The 17,201-nt window shown below is 54.0% G+C and overlaps 1 protein-coding gene across 6 annotated transcripts; it reads left to right on the top strand.

The window, feature by feature from the left end:
- The first annotated feature begins 90 nt into the window (after nt 1-90).
- Nucleotides 91-12,739, top strand: KLHL36 (kelch like family member 36). Of its 6 annotated transcripts, none has more exons than XM_004280085.3 (5): nt 91-231; nt 2,703-2,781; nt 7,212-8,285; nt 9,830-9,987; nt 12,029-12,739. In XM_004280085.3, exons 2-5 carry the CDS (start codon nt 2,719-2,721, stop codon nt 12,582-12,584), a joined length of 1,851 nt encoding a protein of 616 aa, XP_004280133.1. In that variant the 5' UTR covers nt 91-231; nt 2,703-2,718; the 3' UTR covers nt 12,585-12,739. The 6 variants fall into 6 exon arrangements, with proteins under 6 accessions (XP_004280133.1, XP_033262244.1, XP_049560007.1 ...); XM_033406353.2 differs by having other exon boundaries at nt 107-231; nt 2,638-2,781; XM_049704050.1 differs by lacking the exon at nt 91-231 and adding an exon at nt 5,618-5,733 and having other exon boundaries at nt 710-2,781.
- The last annotated feature ends 4,462 nt before the right edge of the window (nt 12,740-17,201 follow it).

Below are 17,201 nucleotides of genomic sequence, written 5' to 3'. Positions count from 1 at the left end.
GCAGGCCCCGCCCGCCTGGGGCAGGCCCCGCCCCCGCGCCGCCAGAGCCCACCCCCTCCCGGCCGCCGCCATTGGCCGCGCGCGCCTCCGCCCTCGGCCTCGCACTTCCTGGCGGAGCCATGGCTGCGCACCCGGCCGGCCCACGGGCTCCGACGCCCGGGCCCCGCCGCCCCGCCCGCCCGGCCCCGCCGCTCGGAATCCCCGCGCCGCGCCCGTAGCGCGCCCTCCCAGGTGGGCCTCCGCGCGCACCCCGCTCCTGCCCGGGCTGAGAGCCGCGCGCCGTCCGGGGGCTGGGGCCGGGGCGGGGGGCGGGCCTGCCTCGGGAGGGTCCCCGGCCCCGCGAGCTGCGACCCAGTTCCGCCCCCGGGATCTCTTTGTGCTCGGGGGGTGGATCGCGGGGCCGGGGGCGAGCGGAGGGGCCGCCGCGGGGCCGGGGGGGGGTGGACAGGGGGCCGCCGCCCCCTCAGGTGAGACAGGTGCGGCCTGTGCGGCCGGCCCGCGCGGCCCAGGTGAGTGACTGTCCTCGCGTCCCGCCGCGGGCGCCAGCCCCGGGCGCAACCCAGCTCCGCCTCCTCGCAGCCGGCTCGAGCCCGCCCGGGCGGCCGTTGTGCCGGCGGTTCCGCCAGGGGGTGCTGGGTCCGAGCGAGCGACAGAGGCGTCCCCGGAGACCCTGCGGGCGAGACCCGGGATGGGTGGGTGCCGGCGGGCGTCCGCGTCCACCTCCACGACGCTGCTTCCCGGAGCGCTGCGGTCGGGCACGTTCAGGGTCGAAACCCGGGGAAGGAGCCGGGAGAGGAGGCTCCGTGGGGACCCTCCCGTCCGGACGCGGCCTCGGTTCCCGTGTTTACTAAAAGACCTTTTACGCCTCACTGGGGATCGCCACCGTCCCTGCGTGTGGCCTTGACCCCTCACCTGCTTGCAGAAAGCGCAGGAGGCAGCTAATATCCACACTCCTGTAGCAGTGAGCCCCAGACCACTTTCCCGCAGACGAAAGGGAGCCTCCACAAGGGGATACTCTCTTTAGAAATCTTGGCCTAGAAAAGAAAGCTCTTAGCACTAAAGGCAGACCTGAGCCCTGGCTGGCTGCCTGCGGTGGTGCAGACTGTCTGCTGTGTGACCTTGGGCGGGGCCGCACGGCCACCTGAGCCTGGGTGTCAGAAACGATGGTGGCACCTGTCTCAGAGGGTGAAGGTGAAACAAGGAAGTCAGGGGTGAGCAGCAGGTTGGATGCTGGTGTCCTTCTCTTCCCTCTCTGAGCCCCCCAGCATCCTAGGAGCAGACAGAAAGGACAGGGGTGGGGACAGCTGGTCTTTGTCACAAAGTTGCTAGTTTGTCGAGAGAAATCTCGTTGTCCCTTCCTTCCCCCCAGGGAGCTGGCAGGGTGCACTGTGCCTGGATTTGTCCCCCCATCCTCCGTGGGAGCGCTGGAGCCCCCTCTGTGTGTCCCTGATTATCTTGACACAGAGCTGACTCCTTGTCACGTTGTTCCTTTTTAGCAAAGGCTGTGTGTTCAGTAGGTAACAGATTGACTCTTTTCAACTCCCCTAGCAGCGGGAAGAATTCCTCCTTAAACCCTCAGTCCCAGTATGCGACTTGTGCCCATATTGCTAGCTTAATCCTTCCTCTGTGTGCCCCCCATCCTCCAAGGTCCCCCAAAGCCTGGCTCTGTGCTGTTAGTGGGTTGCTTGACTTTTCAAAGCTGGAAGAAACCTTAACATCCCCTGATGCACCAGCCCAGTCCGTAGATTAAACTGTGAAGTCTACAGAGGTTAAGTTGCTTGGTCAAGTTTATCCTGCATGTTCCAGCCGGGGCATGGGCTCCCCCTGCAGAGGTTTCCTGCCTGTGGGCATTTTTTTAATGGTCAAGTGAAATAGCCCAGGGATTGAGAGCAGGAAAGCCTCCTTAGGTCTCCTTCTTCCTGTGTGTGACGCTGGGCAAGTTACTTCCCCTCACTGCCATCAGCTTCTTCCTTTATAAACTGAGGATAATAATAGTGCTGTCCTGGTGGGCTTGTTGTGGGGTTAAATCAGTGAGACACAGAAAACACGTAAGACAGTGCCTGTGTCTAGAATGTCTTTTATACTTGGTAGTCATCACTGCATCATATCCTTAACTTCATGAAATTTTAAAAGTATGAGATTCTTAAAGATTAGGCCACATTCAACCAGGCATCCCAGTGAAGGGCCCATGTCTGTCCAGTTTTGAAGCCGGACAGACTCAGGTTTGATTCCCAGCCATTCACTAGCTTTGTGACCTTGAGCTCAATATCCTCATCGATAAAATGGGTTAAGTGACATCAGCCCAGCCAGATAGTTGTGGGAGTTTAATGAGATAGCACATGTCAGCTTGGTTCCAGGGTCACAGTCTGGGTTCTGAAATGATAACTGTTGTCATTATAATCTTGATCTCTCGAAAAGGCCTAATTCAGCTCAAGCATCCAAAGGTAGGTACTTGTAGGAGGTGGGCTAAAAGACGTGATGAGGTGAAAAAGGAACACTTATTAAATGTTCTATCTGATTCTAACCCTCTGATTTTTCCAGCTCTCGGAGTAAGGGAGTTCTTTGTAGTACAGTTTTTTCTCCCTCTTTCCTCCATGTGACTGTTTCGCTCTTGCTGTCACTGATACCTGCCAGCAGAGCCTGCAATTCATGAATGACCTCGAGTTATTACTACACGCTCAGAAGTCCTGTTCTTGTCGCAGGGCTGCGATCTTGTTTATGATGGAGGGAAGCCGGCAGACGCGAGTGTCTCGGCCGTCCAAGATCAGCGAATCCTCAAAGGTCTGTGAATGGGTCGCTCACCGCCTGTGCACATTGCCAAGGAAGCATGAGATTTTTCTGATGAGCTCATTCTTATTGCGCAGACTGATTTTCTGTTCTTGGTGTTGGTGTTAATCTCCTTAACAATGACTAGAGGTGGCACAGGCAAGGAGTGGAAAAATCATAAAATCAGAGAGAGCAGGGGTTGGGGGGTGCGAGGGATGTTAGAAACACAACTTGACTCGTTTATCCAACACCTGGCATCTACAGGACAGGGTGGACGCCGTGGGATTTGTGTTTCCACTTGGGGCTCAAAAAATCCAAGACTGTGTCCGTGGAGAAGCCAGTCCACAACCTTATAGTGGGGGCAACACTTTATATACCTGGATGTTAAGGGCCCAGAGTCTTCCCCGGTCGTGACCTTCTGAGACCCTAGGAGCCAGTGAGGGTGGGTTCTCCACGGCGAGGCTACCTACCTGTGGCACATGGACTACATCAGACTCACCCTGGGAGACGGGGAGGGGACAGGTGTCTCATGAGAAGTGCATATGCCCGGCCCCGCCCCAGACGTGCTAAATTAAAATCTCAGAGCAGGACCTGCAAATCTGTACCTTCAGCAAACTCTTCAGGTGACTTGGAGCGGTCCCTTTCCCCACAGCTGCTGTAGATAAGGTTTGGGGGACCAGTTGGTGAGACAGTCCCAATTTACACCTGTCTCTTTATGAATATTAATAACACCCTTTTCTTTATTTTTTCGGCCGCACCGCAGCTTGTGGGATCTTAGTTCCCCGACCACGCATTGAACCCTGGCCCTCGGCAGTGAAAGTGCAGAGTCCTAACCGCGGGACCGCCAGGGAATTTTTTTAAAGTGTCCTTTTTTGAAGATTAAATGTCATGTTTACCGTAGATCATGCATTCTCCATGGGGCTGACATTGCTTACAAGGAGACGACATGGGTTCTTGGGGGTCTGGAAAGAATTTTGCTCTTTTAAAGTATAAAGCTATACATATAATACACACACAGATATATAGACTATATATTATGTGTTTAAATGACATGGCAAGCTATATAGGAAAAAAATATCTTAAAAGCAGACTGAAAAAAAGATGAAGAAATACCATTTTAGATAAAGGGAGTTGGGAGCAGCCTATAGATAAGAGGAGAAGAAGGGGGAATGAGGTTCGACAGGTATGTAAAAAAGAAAAACGGGGTGTAATTTTCAGGGGAGGTTGGTCCTCCTGAGAAATGCTCTCGTGTTTCCATTTGAGTTGACCGAGAAGACTCTTGCCAAAGCCCGGCTTTATCTACTGCGAAACCCCAGAAGGGTCTTGCTGCTGACTCAAAGGGGCTTTGTCTGGGAGCTTGGCTGCAGAGACAGCGTAGCTTTCTAAGCTCGGCAGCACTAGAAATCTTTGTGCCTCCAAGCCAGATTCTGAGCTTGTCTCTCTCTGAATTGAAGCTTTTAGGAATAGGCTTCTCTGTCCCTTGGTTCATTGTATTTATGTTCCTAACTCTTTATATTTAAAAAGTGCCCAAATCATAATGTACCCTTGATTTTCTAGACATTGAACACACCCAGTTAAAGAACATTATCAAACCCTTCCAGCCCCTACAATCAAGACAGCCACTCGCCCAGCTTCCAGCCCTGCAGTTTTGCCTGCCCTTGAACTTATATACATGGAGTCGGGGTGGGTCCCCTGGGTGCCTGGCTCGTTACTCTTGTCACCCTGCCTCTGAGGTTCAGCCTGGTTGCTGCACGTGCGGGTAGATCGTGCCCTTCTCGGAGCGGTGGAGTCTTCCATTGTGTGGCGGCCGCTGTTCATTTATCTGCTCTAAAATGTGTTGATCCACTTTGATGCTGAATTCTTTTTTATTTTTTAATTATTTATTTAGTTTGTTTATTTATTTGGCCATGCCGCGCAGCTTGCAGGATCTTAGTTCCCCGACCGGGGATCGAACCCGTGCCCCCTGTGGTAGAATCACGGAGTCCTAACCACTGGACCGCCAGGGAAGTCCCTGAGCTCTTTTCTAATATAAGATACCCCATACCTGCTTTCCGCCCAGTGTTAGATCCTGAGTTTCTTCACCTGATTAAGGTGCTAAAGTAGGAAACAAAGGAATGAACAGGGTTAATACCACTGGAGAATGTTGCAGGTCGGAGTTTCTAAATTACATGAAATGTTGCAACTCAGTTACTGATGCCAGTTTAACGTTGGGAAGTCACGTTTGTCTGTTTTTAGTTCTGGTCTCTGCTGCTGTACTAAATAACCAGAAATGGGCTGTAGTCAAGACCCAGGTAAAGAATTAAACGTGCCCATTTAGCCTGGAGACCCAGCTGTGGAAACAGTGGCTGCCGTCTCCCCTGCCCTGGCTCGCTGCAGCAGGTGGCTCCCCTGGTAGCTGTCATCTGGGGCTCTCCCCAGTCCCCGCCCCTCCCCAGGGCTGTTTCCCTTTTCACGCGGTAGCCTGGGGGCGTGTGTGCCCCTTTTTAAGCGGGGTAATTCCAGCACCCTCACCAGCTTGGAAACAACCAGGAGCCCGGGGTGGGCTGACAGCCCACCTGATGCCCCTCACTTGCTTCTCTAGGACACTAGCCTTCACTGTTACTCGGTAGCTTGCCGCTGTAGTGCCTTTTTCATTGCCTTCCTTCAGTCCGCACCCAAGAGGGGCCCCAAGCCAATATGTGTTGAAGCCCAGACCAGGCCAGCCTGGCTCTCTCTGAATAACCAGGATAGAGGGAGATACCTGTGTATGTGGACCTTCAGGAAACCATCCTGTAATGTAAGGTAGGAGAGCTTGGCTCTGTAAACTGGGAAGGGAAGGAAGCTTTAGGGAACGTCTGTTTGGTACCCTCAGAATGTGAGGACATTGCCCGAGCCTGTTGCACAGACAGAGCGATTGATGTGGGAATTGGCCGGACGGGGAAGAACCACGGGAAATAAAGTGCCCCGATTACTAATGCATCGGAGGCGGTAAGGAGCAGATTTGGAAGGGAAGAAAAAACCACCCCCCTGCCGTAGGACACATGTTGAGAAGTAACCCAGAAGGACCAGTGCACCAGTCACCCAGCTGCTCACACCTGCTGAGCCCTCACCCTCACCCACCTGTCTTCCTTTCCACCACCACTTCCCCTCGGGCTTAACGCCTGCCCCGCCCCTTTCCGCAGTCCTCCCTGAATCGCCCTGCTACCTAGTTGGTATTTCTGAATGGTCTGTTTCCCATATGTTGAATTTTTTTGTTGTTTTTATAGGGAATAAATAAAGCGGTGTGAAATACCCTAATTAGTCCTTCCAGGGCATAGAAACCGTTGTCCGGGTCTGATTTTTCTTTGCATCTTCAAAAGCCCAGGGCAGGCAGATAACAGTCAAGCAATGTCCACCTACCTGAATTTATTGAATTAATTCCTATTAACTATTCATATTAATAGATTCGTTAATTCCAGTGTAGCGTGGTGATTAAAGGTTTGGGCTCTGGGATCAGACCTAGGTTCAAATCCCAGCCCCGCCCCTCAGTCCCTGTGGGACTTTGGGCAAGTTCCTTAGTCTCTCTGAAGCTCACTTTTCCTCCTCTGGAATAAGGGGGTTACAACTGACGTTCCGTTGGAGGGTTCCTGGGATGCTCAAATGAGAGTGTGCAGGCGAGTGCACAGTGCGGTCTGCGGCACATACAGCTCCTGGGAAAAGACAGCGTTCCTGCAGTTTACATACATTTTCTGGCAATGACTGTTGAAGCCGTGTCTCTGAAAGTAAGATTCCCCAGAGCACGTTAGTCTGGATATATTGCAGTCTCTGGGACCCTCTAGCTCCCTGCACTGGTCTCTGTAGCATAGCTGTCGGCACCGCGACTCCGTGGGAACTGACGGTCACAGCTGCTGACTTTGCTCCCGCTGTCCCCGGGCCAGCTCTGCGCTATGTTCTGGCTCATGACCCCTCCCCCGCACCAAACCTGGGGAGAGCAGGAGCCGAGGCTCAGAGGCTGCTCGGGACTCCCCCGGGCCACACAGCTGCAGAGCAGTGGCACTGGGGTTCCACCGGCTCCTGTCCGCCTTGAGAGGGCACGCCCCAGGCAGCTGCACCTCCCGATAGGACAGCGTTTCCGACCCCGTGTGCCGTGACCCACACACACTAAGGAGGAAAGAGAGACAGGGAAGGAAGGAAGCTTTGGGGAATCCTGTTTACAAAGAAGGAGAGAGGGAAAACGAAACAAAGGGAAAAAGAAAGATTGAGTTAAAATTTTTATTTGTAAAGAAGGGAGGAAATATACAAACACATATGCACACGTACAGGGAAACACCCTGACTTTCTGCGAGGTGCTCTGACACCTTGTTGCCTGTTCTCTCATTCCACTGTATGTCAGTGCTGGTCGCGTAGCGCTAGCTGGGCCGCTGCGGTGTGGGGGCGGGTTGACGGCCCCCTCCCCTCCTGACGCGCGCTCTCCACCGCCACCGCAGGCGTACCGCTGGGCCGACCACTCAAGCACGGTGCTGCAGCGGCTGAACGAGCAGCGCCTGCGCGGCCTCTTCTGCGACGTGGTCCTGGTGGCCGACGAGCAGCGCGTGCCAGCCCACCGCAACCTGCTGGCAGTGTGCAGCGACTACTTCAACTCCATGTTCACCCTCGGCATGCGCGAGGCCTTCCAGAAGGAGGTGGAGCTGATCGGCGCCTCCTACGTCGGGCTCAAGGCCGTGGTGGACTTCCTGTACGGCGGGGAGCTGGTGCTGGACGGTGGCAACATCGACTACGTCCTGGAGACAGCCCACCTGCTGCAGATCTGGACGGTGGTGGACTTCTGCTGCGAGTACCTGGAGCAGGAGGTGAGCGAGGACAATTACCTGTACCTGCAGAAGCTGGCCTCCATCTACAGCCTCAGGCGGCTGGACGCCTTCCTTGACGGCTTCATCCTCAGCCGCTTCGGCACGCTGTCCTTCACGCCCGACTTCCTGCAGAACGTCTCCGTGCAGAAGCTGTGCGCCTACCTGGGCAGCAGCCAGGTGCAGCGGGAGTGCGAGCACGACCTGCTGCAGGCGGCCCTGCAGTGGCTGACGCAGCGGCCCGAGCGCGAGGCCCACGCCTACCAGGTGCTGGAGAACATCCACTTCCCGCTCATCCCCAAGAACGACCTGCTGCACCGCGTCAAGCCGGCCGTGTGCTCACTGCTGCCCCGCGAGGCCAACTGCGAGGGCTTCATCGAGGAGGCCGTGCGCTACCACAACAGCCTGGCGGCCCAGCCGGTCATGCAGACCAAGCGCACGGCCCTCCGCACCACCCAGGAGTGCCTGCTGTTTGTGGGCGGCGAGGTCTCCGAGCGGTGTCTGGAGCTCAGCGACGACACCTGCTACCTGGACGCCCAGAGCGAGCAGTGGGTCAAGGAGACGCCCCTGCCGGCCCGGCGGAGCCACCACTGCGTCGCCGTGCTGGGGGGGTTCATCTTCATCGCTGGCGGCAGCTTCTCGCGGGACAACGGAGGGGATGCGGCATCCAATCTTCTTTATAGGTATGACCCCCGCTGTAAACAGTGGATCAAGGTGAGATTAAAGCCAGATTATTTCTTTACTCTTGAGGACTTTTGATCTCCTTAACCTTAGCCTTGACTGCCCCCCACCCCCTTCTCTCGGGCCTTGACCACCACCCTGCTTCTGAACGAGGTGTGACGATAAAGTGACAAGCCACATCATTCCCCCCACCCCCCGGTTGGGGGCGGTGAGGGCTGACCAGCCACCTTCTGCAGGGACGGTCGGTGTCCAGAGCATTGCCGTGCAGTAGAACTTTCTTCACCGACAGAACCGTTCTTCATCTGCGCCATCCGATACGGTAGCCACCAGCTGCGTGTGGCAGTTGAGCGCTTGAAACGTGGCCCGTGGGACTGAAGAACTGAGTTTTCCATTGTATTTCATTATCACTAATTTACATCTGAGTGTAAATGGCCACAGGAGGCCAGTGGCTACCATATTGGATGACACGGGTCTGGAAGATTGACCCAGAGTTCTGACAACCTCCCCGTGTCTCAGAGTCTCCGCTGAGTTCCTCTTTGGGGCAGGTTTGGAGCTGGTCAAGGGGGCCACGAAGGCTCACACCTGCTGGGAGTCGTGGCCCTTCGGCAGGTGTGCCAGCTGATTCCGGGACAGGCCTGGGTCTTGATGTCAGACCCAGCTTCACGCCCCAACTTGGCTAAATCGTAGCTGGGGGTTTCAGACCGGTTCCTTGCCCGCTCCAAATTTCAGCTTCTCCCTCTGGAAACGGGAGGGGGGATGCTGACCTTCCAGGGTCGGTGGTTGTAGCTCACGTTGATTGGCACATGTGCTCCTTTCCTCCCAAGAACCAGATGGCCACCCATGAAAGTCTGTCTCAATCTTTATACTCACACCTCAGTCTTCTTACTTAACTCGGTGCTTTTCTGAGCTCAAGGCTCCGAAGGGACTTGGGTGACCTTTTGATTTTATTCTCAAAACTCTAAAACCAAAGTGTAAGTCTTGCACTTGCAGTTGAAGGAGGCTTGCAGCTTTGAAGCCCGTCCTCCAAACCTTCATCACGGTCGCAGCCTGACATGGGCTCCTGCAGGACCATGTTCATTCGTGTGTTCTGCTTGGATGATTAAGAAAAGAAAGAGAAAGACTTGGGTCTTCCATTGCTAATTTTCTGTGGAGCACCACCTTATGCCCATCAACACAGATGAGAATCAGCATTAAGTTTTAAAATATCTGATTGTGGGGGGGTGAGGGGAAAGATGAACTTTTATTTCAGGAAACCACTACATCAGCAGTTCTGACCTGTGTGTGCTGCAGAATTCCAGTCCACAAGGTCGGCCACGTGGCCAGACAGGTTTGGGAAAGTGAATTCTCCGTCCCTCTCTTGGGGATTCACGAGGTCTCGAGGGTCCTGGGGGCCCTGAGAAATCCCGCCTACAGAGCCCCCCTTTCTTCAGGTTTGGCTCCCTTCCCCAGGCTCACGTGGCCACCACCTCGCCTTCCGGGGCTGTGCCTTTCGTGGAGCATGTTTGGGGGTGCGGTGCTGGATGTTGACGCTGACCCGAGTTTGGGGAAGGGAAGGTACAGGTGTCTCGCCTCCGCAGGTGGCCTCCATGAACCAGCGCCGCGTGGATTTCTACTTGGCCTCCATCGAAGACATGCTGGTGGCCGTCGGCGGCCGGAATGAGAATGGAGCTCTCTCGTCGGTAGAAACCTACAGTCCCAAGACCGACTCCTGGTCCTATGTGGCCGGCTTGCCAAGGTGATTGGGGTTTTGTGGCAGACCCTACAGACGTGGAGGCTTTGGGGTTACAGTTGAGCCCACCTCCCTTTCTGGATACTTTGGCCTTCCAATTCCAGGAAGAATCTCCTGGCTTGTAAAAACAGCGTGGGGAGCAGAGGGCATGGTTGTCAGGGTGCCTGTTCTGGGCCGTCGGAGTGCAAGTGTCAGCTCTGCCACTGAGACAAACATCCCTCTGTTTCTGAATCTCTTCACTTCCTGAGTTTCGGGGAAATGAGTGCTGAGTTCAGAGAGTGAGAGATTTACTGCAAATCCCTCTGACTTTGGGCAGGAGGAGTACAGAGGGTGAGGGTTCTCTACCGTCCATCTGACTCCAGCAAGTGTCTTCACCCCACACTCTCTCTTTTTCCTCATCTGTAAAGGGGATGTGATGTAAGTACCACCCTGTCAGGGTGTCCACTCACTGCCTTTGTTACTGTCACGGGCTTAGCAGAGGTGCTGCCATTTATCTGAGCAGCTCCCTACAGTAGAAGCTGCACGGCTCCTCCAGTCCCCGCCCCTCCCCCCCACCCCACAGTAACTACCACCTTCAGGTAAAGGTTCCAAGAAGCCGATGAAGTAACACCTGGACACCTGTGGATAAGGTGATTGGACAATCATGATAGTAGCTGATGATCACCACGTGCCAGCCTGGGCCATGTGCTTGATGTGATGAGTCCCTTGATATCCACAGTGATCCAGTGGGGTGGGTAATAACCCATGTCATGGATTACCCAAACCCGAATGCCCGTGAACGGAGAGCTCAACCGTATAACTCCTGACCCTGTCCTAGGCAAACCAAGACCTGTGTTCTCCCAGGTTCAGGTCTTGTGTACCACCCCACTTTACAGATGGAGAAGGGAGACTTAATTACATAAGAGTATCTGCCTCTGTCACTTTCTCTAGGCCAGCCGGGGTTGTTTGTGTACCTTAAGTACGACAACAACCCTATCGTTATTTTTTCTAAGTGGACCATCGATGTCCAGAGTTGGAATAAACATAATCCATGATGCTGCTGTCATTAGGGCATGCATGCCCCACATTTGTTCCGTGTGTTTACTCATACCTTTTTTCATTCATTGACTTACTTGTATAATGAGACCTCCACAAACCCACAGCCCAACCCAAGAGTCGAAGACGTTGAACGGTAGCCCACCTGCCTGGGACCCATTTGCCCCGTGTGCTCTTCTCCCATCCGCTTGCTTCCCGCCTCCGGCTAAGGAATCACCGTCCTGAATGTCGTGACGCCATTCCCTTTTTGTTCCACCTTTGTGTGCACTTTGTTTTGCTGTTGGTAGTTTCTTCTTTGCCTTTATATAGATCTCATTTTTTAGAGCGATTTTAGGTGTAGAGAAAATTGAGCAGAAAGTACAGAGGTTGCCAAGCGCACCCAGCTTCCCCCGTTGCAGTGACTGGTACATTGTTTCCAGCTAATGCAGCAAAGTTGATACATTAGCTAAGCTCTCTAGTTTACATCAGGCTCCCTCTCTGCGTTGTGCATTCCGCGGGTTTTGACACGTGTATGATGATGTGTATCCGTGATTACAGTGTCGTACGGCATAGTCCCAGTGCCCGGAGAATCCCTCGAGCTCCATCTTTTAATCCCTCCCTGCTTCCCCTGAACCGCTGGCAGCCACTGATACTTACTGTCCCTGTAGGGCTGACTTTTCCAGACGGTCGTGTAATTGGAGCTGCACTTTGTTTCAGGCCCTGCTTGATGTGTGATGGGACAAGGGCCACACGTGTGCCTCAGTGGCGTAGCGTTTCTAGCCCTAATGAGACAGATGCGGTCTTGTGATGATGCCCACTTCTCAGATGGGCAGAGAGAGGACAGAGCTGCCCGTGTGTCACCTGCCCTGCTCCATCTGTCACCCCCTCCCATCCTCACCACCCCTCAGAGGGCAGCTTGTCCCCACTTTGCCGAGGAGAAGACCGGGTCCCCGGCTCACAGAGGCCCAGCCTGTGCAGCACTGAGCTCCCGCTCTGTCTCTGTCGGTCCGTCCATCCATCTGTCTCTCCACAGGTTCACGTATGGCCACGCGGGCACCATCTACAAAGACTTCGTGTACATCTCAGGGGGCCACGACTACCAGATCGGCCCCTACCGCAAGAACCTGCTGTGCTACGACCACCGGACAGACGTGTGGGAAGAACGGCGGCCCATGACCACGGCGCGTGGCTGGCACAGCATGTGCAGCCTGGGGGACAGCATCTACTCCATCGGCGGCAGCGACGACAGCCTCGAGTCCATGGAGCGCTTCGACGTGCTGGGCGTGGAGGCCTACAGCCCGCAGTGCAACCAGTGGACCCGCGTGGCACCACTGCTGCACGCCAATAGCGAGTCGGGGGTGGCCGTGTGGGAGGGCCGCATCTACATCCTGGGCGGCTACAGCTGGGAGAACACGGCCTTCTCCAAGACGGTGCAGGTCTACGACCGCGAGAAGGACAAGTGGAGCAAGGGCACCGACCTGCCCAAGGCCATCGCCGGCGTGTCCGCCTGCGTGTGTGCCCTGAAGCCACGGCTGGAGGACAAGAAGAAGAAGGGCAAGGGCAAGAGGCCGCAGGACCGCGGCCAGTGACGCCGCCGCCGCCGCCTACGGCGCGTCTGGAGACCAGCAGCCACTTGGTAGAATCCCGGAACCATTATCAACGACTTAGCAGCTTTTTTTACTTTTATGATTCTTGGTATTTCTATGATATCACAGTAACCGATTAAATATTCTGTATGACTTGACATATTATCTTGCTTGAATAATTAAAGCGGGGCCCAGGCAGGAGCGACCCCTGTGTCTGTGCAGGGCTGCTTCCCACGTTGCGAACCCCCATGGGTGACCCCCCCGACGGTCCCCCAGAGAGCAGCCAGGGCAGGGGTGACGCAGAAATTTTCCTATCGAAACGAAGGGCTGCGGTGGGACATTACAGATTCCCTAGTCCACGCCTCCCCAAACCTGGCTGAGCTTTGAAGAAAACAGGTTCCTGAGTCCCGCCTCAGAATTATCGAGTGTGAAACTACCAGGAGTGGTGTAGGGGAGCCTAGAAACTCCTTTAGCCGGTCCCTGGGACTACAGAGCGTCGGCCATGTTCGGAAATCATTGGCAAGGGCGACATGCCAGGTGGAGCACAGAGACCCATAGAGGGTGCCTGCGTGACCGAGAGCCACCAGCTTGCCGGCAGTCAGGCGAGCCGTGGGACTTCTCACCAGGGAGGCCTCCCCACTGGGATTCCTTGCTCAGATGACTGCTGCTTCTAAATAATCCTGTTTCTCCTGGTTGGTGGTCTTCCCGAATTCTAAAAGGGGATCGGTAATCAAGGAAGAACGGTAAAAAGGGCGCCTTATTCTGTGATTTGTGCTCTCGTCTTTTTACCGTTTCTTTTTTCTGGAACCCGCTGTTTCTCACATTACGATGTACTGAGCCCCACAGATCTCCATTTATCACTCAGGAAAGAAAAAGGGAGCCCGCAGAATGTGCCATTGTTTTCTGTGACTCCAGCTCTGAGAAGCCACGGGAAGCTCCACGCGAGTGAGTGAGGGCCCGTGGATCCCCAACGAGGGAAGTTTGTCCGAGCATCTCCCTCGACGCCGGCGCCGGATCCTGGTCGCGGCCGTCCGCTGCCGAGTAGTTGTGTGCTGGGCGCCAACTTCTTTAACAAGTCCTGAGCTGTTTCCCCCTTCATTAAGTGACAGATGAGACAATGGGCAGGTCTCCTCCCAGGGGTTCAGCTCTCTCAGTCTATATAAGCTGTGAAAGTGGATTCCGCACCTCCTCGTGAGATGCGTGACCGGCCCGGCCCAGTTCCTGCAGTTACCGGAACTCACAACAGTAGCGTGTGCCGTTTAAGGAGAGTTTGAGACTCGTGCCCAAGCCGCTGTGCCACACCAGGACGACGGGCATGGGGTGGGTTTTAATCACGAGACAAAGGAGGCCTTAGTGATCTATGCTGAGGCGCAGATCTGACTGCAGAGACGAGAACACTTCCAGATGTATCGTTAACACTGCTGTTAGAATGAGAATCTCAGTTAACTTCTTTTTCCCTTTTTTGTCTCCACTACACTTCCTTTCCTTTCTCTCAAAGGTTTACTGTGATTTTGATCGGCCTCTCTCTCTAGTAACCGGGAGAGCTGAGAGCCACTTGGGAGTTGAAAGCTTCGGTACCCGAACGATTGCCCCCTCTCGTGAGACGGGCGACCTGTCTGCATATTTAGCTGGTTCCCTGCCTATGGAAGTCGCTAAAGGCTTCCAGACTCTTGAGAGGTTCTGCAAGGCATACAAACAGTCAAACCAAAAAACTGTCCATCTTCCTGGAGCTCTTTAAAACAACATTTAGGTGTATTAAAGGCTCTGAGGAGTCCTGCATTAACTGCTAACCCTCCATCAACCCAGCATTTCCAAACTTCATTGAGCCCGAAACCCTTCTTTTACCTCAAACCTAGTCCAGCCCTCCTCGAAACATGTTTTGCAGAACTACTGCCAATTTTGGGATAAGCTTACCCCCTTCCTGTTCCAGGAAAGGTTTCATTATTTGAAGACCCTTTAGAAGGCACAGAACCTGTGGTCTGTTCTCCCCACTTCAGCCCAGGTCATGAGCAGAGAGGTGGTCGTTCAGTCAGAATCCAGGGGCAGGTCGGGCTGAGCACATGGAAAGGCCGTGCGTGCTTTGGGGAGCGGGGAAGGCCTTGACCTTAGGAAGCGGACAGGCACGAATTTTTAGCCTAAGCCAGCCATTGTGTTTTTGACTTCCAGGACGTGTCCCAGGATAAGGGTGCAGTGCTGGCCTCTACTCTGACTTTCTTGTGCCTTGCAGGTTAACATACCATGTCCTGCACCGACTATTCTGTGATGTCTCCCTTGCCACTGTGAAGGATGTTTGTGATTTACATGCCTTGGAATCTAATACGATTGAGGCGGTGAGTGTTCCTTGAAAGGTAGGGTTGACGAGGAAGTTTCCTTTTGGAGACCAACTTCAGATCATTGGCAGTGGCTCCACTGCGCTAACAAAGGCTTTCGAGCTCACTGGCGTCCGTGGAGCGGAGGGTCCTGACCCGTGAGCTGCGCCTGCCTGGATGAGGGAGAGCACAGTGGTGGGACTGTGGCAGGTCTCTGCTGTCTGTGGTTTTAAGATGGACATCACCGTGCCGTGCGGTGCAGCTAAGATCGGAAGAAAATGGTTTATAACCCAGGTGGGCAGAGCTTGGGGACGTACTTATGCAGGTGGGCATTAGAACAGCAAAATCACGATAGTGTGATTTCAAACCATGGTGATGCAGGCTTGGGTTCTCCTGGCTGCCACGTTGAGACAGAAACCGCAACTTTTGCCATGATTTTATCAGACTCAGCGCTCCGAGCTGTTCTGCTAGAACTTTGACGATGCTTGGATAATCTTACTTTGATCTTTCAGAATGAGCCTGGTGGGCTTTTATTGAGGTTCTGATTTTTTTCTTTTAAAGAATTAGAGTTTTAACTTCATATTAGTGGTAGCTTTTGAGTTTGATCCTCACCCAAATTGGAACCCTGTTTGCTTAAGCAGAGTAGAAAAGCTGAAGAATCCTCGTTCCTTACAGTGGTCTCTCTGCTGTTTAAAATACACGGAGATTAGCTCAGCACCTGCTTGCGTGTGTGGCTCAATTCGTATTTTCAACATCCTGCTGCTTTAGAAATCTAGAGTACCAGGTAGGACTCCTTCTAGATCTTGATCTGAGCAGAAAACCTCATGTGTGTATTTATATTCTGAACGCCCCTCCCCTTGACCCTGAATGATATAAGTCGACCTGAATGATAGGAACCCCAGAAGCCAACCGTAAAGGGTGTTCGATTTGGGATGGGAACCCAAATGCCAAAGGGAGGTGGAGTCCCTCCCAGGTCCCACTCTGAGTTCAGGTGAGTTCACCTGTGGCTCAAAGTGCCTGGCCCCTAAGCCAGGAGTGACCTTTGGGTGATTTGCAGCCGTGGGGGAAGGGAAAGGACGGCACCCTGCCACCCCAACCCCCTTGTAGACGTAGCAGCCTCCGCCTCTTACCCTGGTCCCCCGTGGCACGTGGCTCTGCCAGCCACTTAGCTTTTGGCTCTCGGAACTTTTGGCCAGAATCTCAGACCACTGGTCCCAGACCTGGAGGGGCAGTTCCGTGTGGCGTGGACATCCTTGCTGTCTCTCTGGAGATTCTGAGCATCTTCAGCGGGAAAGGGGGCGGAGTCCCCGTCTCCAGGATAAACCTCTGAAATGTAGGGCAGCCCTCCGGGTGCTTAGAGAGCCTGCCCTGTGTGTCCGCCAAGCCTGGCAGTTTTTAAAGTTTTTTGAAATGTTTTGATACTTTTTGATACCATTTGCTAATAACCTTTTGTAGTTGCCTGCCGGGGTTCTCCACCTCCCCCCACCCCTCGAGCTTGCGCTAGACAGCAGGCGTCCCCAGGTCAGCGCCAGGGTCTCGCCCACCTCCTGTGGCTGTGACTCTCCTCCGTGGCTGCGATCTGGTACAAACTCTTGAATTGTGTAAGGGCACACGTGGCCCGGGAGTGTGACTGTCTTGGGCCCCCCAACTGAGCAGAAGGGCAGTGCTCTATGATGAGGACACTCTTCACGCCCTGAGATGTTGTGCATTTCTTCCAAAGGTCCTACCTCAGCAGTGCGCAGAGTTGAAAAGATACCTGAGGGCTGATCCATGTATCACCTGTCCAGTACAGGTCGTTCCTCAACCCAGGGCATGGCTGGGTCTTGATTCACTCCCGTCCACGCCTCCTTTTAAAGAGACATTTTAACATGAAATCCACAAAAGCTGTTAACAGTGAACCATCCTGCACTTTGCAGAGTGACTGCCCTTAGTTTTGGAGGTCGTTCATTTCTTTTTTTTTTTTTCCCTTTTTACATGGGTAGAATTTGTGGCTTCGCAGGGTGTTTGGGGGTCTCAAGAAATTGTCTTTTGGTTGCCTTAGTTAAAAGAGTTGAATGAATGTACAAATTTTGGTGGTAGAGGGGGGCGGAGGAGAAGAACCCTCCCGTGTCAGTTTTCTTTGAGAAAAGGAACTCCACTTTTCAGAGTTACTTGAGCCGTCCTTACAGGTTTGCTTGCGACGGAAGGAAAAGTCCTTTGGACCAACTGAAATCCATCATCAGTACCAGCCCCCTTGCAAAATGAGTAAGATCTTTGATGATTAAGTATTGATAATTCACTGGGTATGTTCTGGCTACTCAAGTTACCGAAA

The sequence above is a fragment of the Orcinus orca genome, chromosome 20, assembly GCF_937001465.1.
Source record: "Orcinus orca chromosome 20, mOrcOrc1.1, whole genome shotgun sequence".
NCBI lineage: Eukaryota > Metazoa > Chordata > Mammalia > Artiodactyla > Delphinidae > Orcinus > Orcinus orca.
The sequence above is the reverse complement of the archived record's forward strand: the minus strand, read 5'-3'. Positions and strand labels throughout refer to the sequence as shown.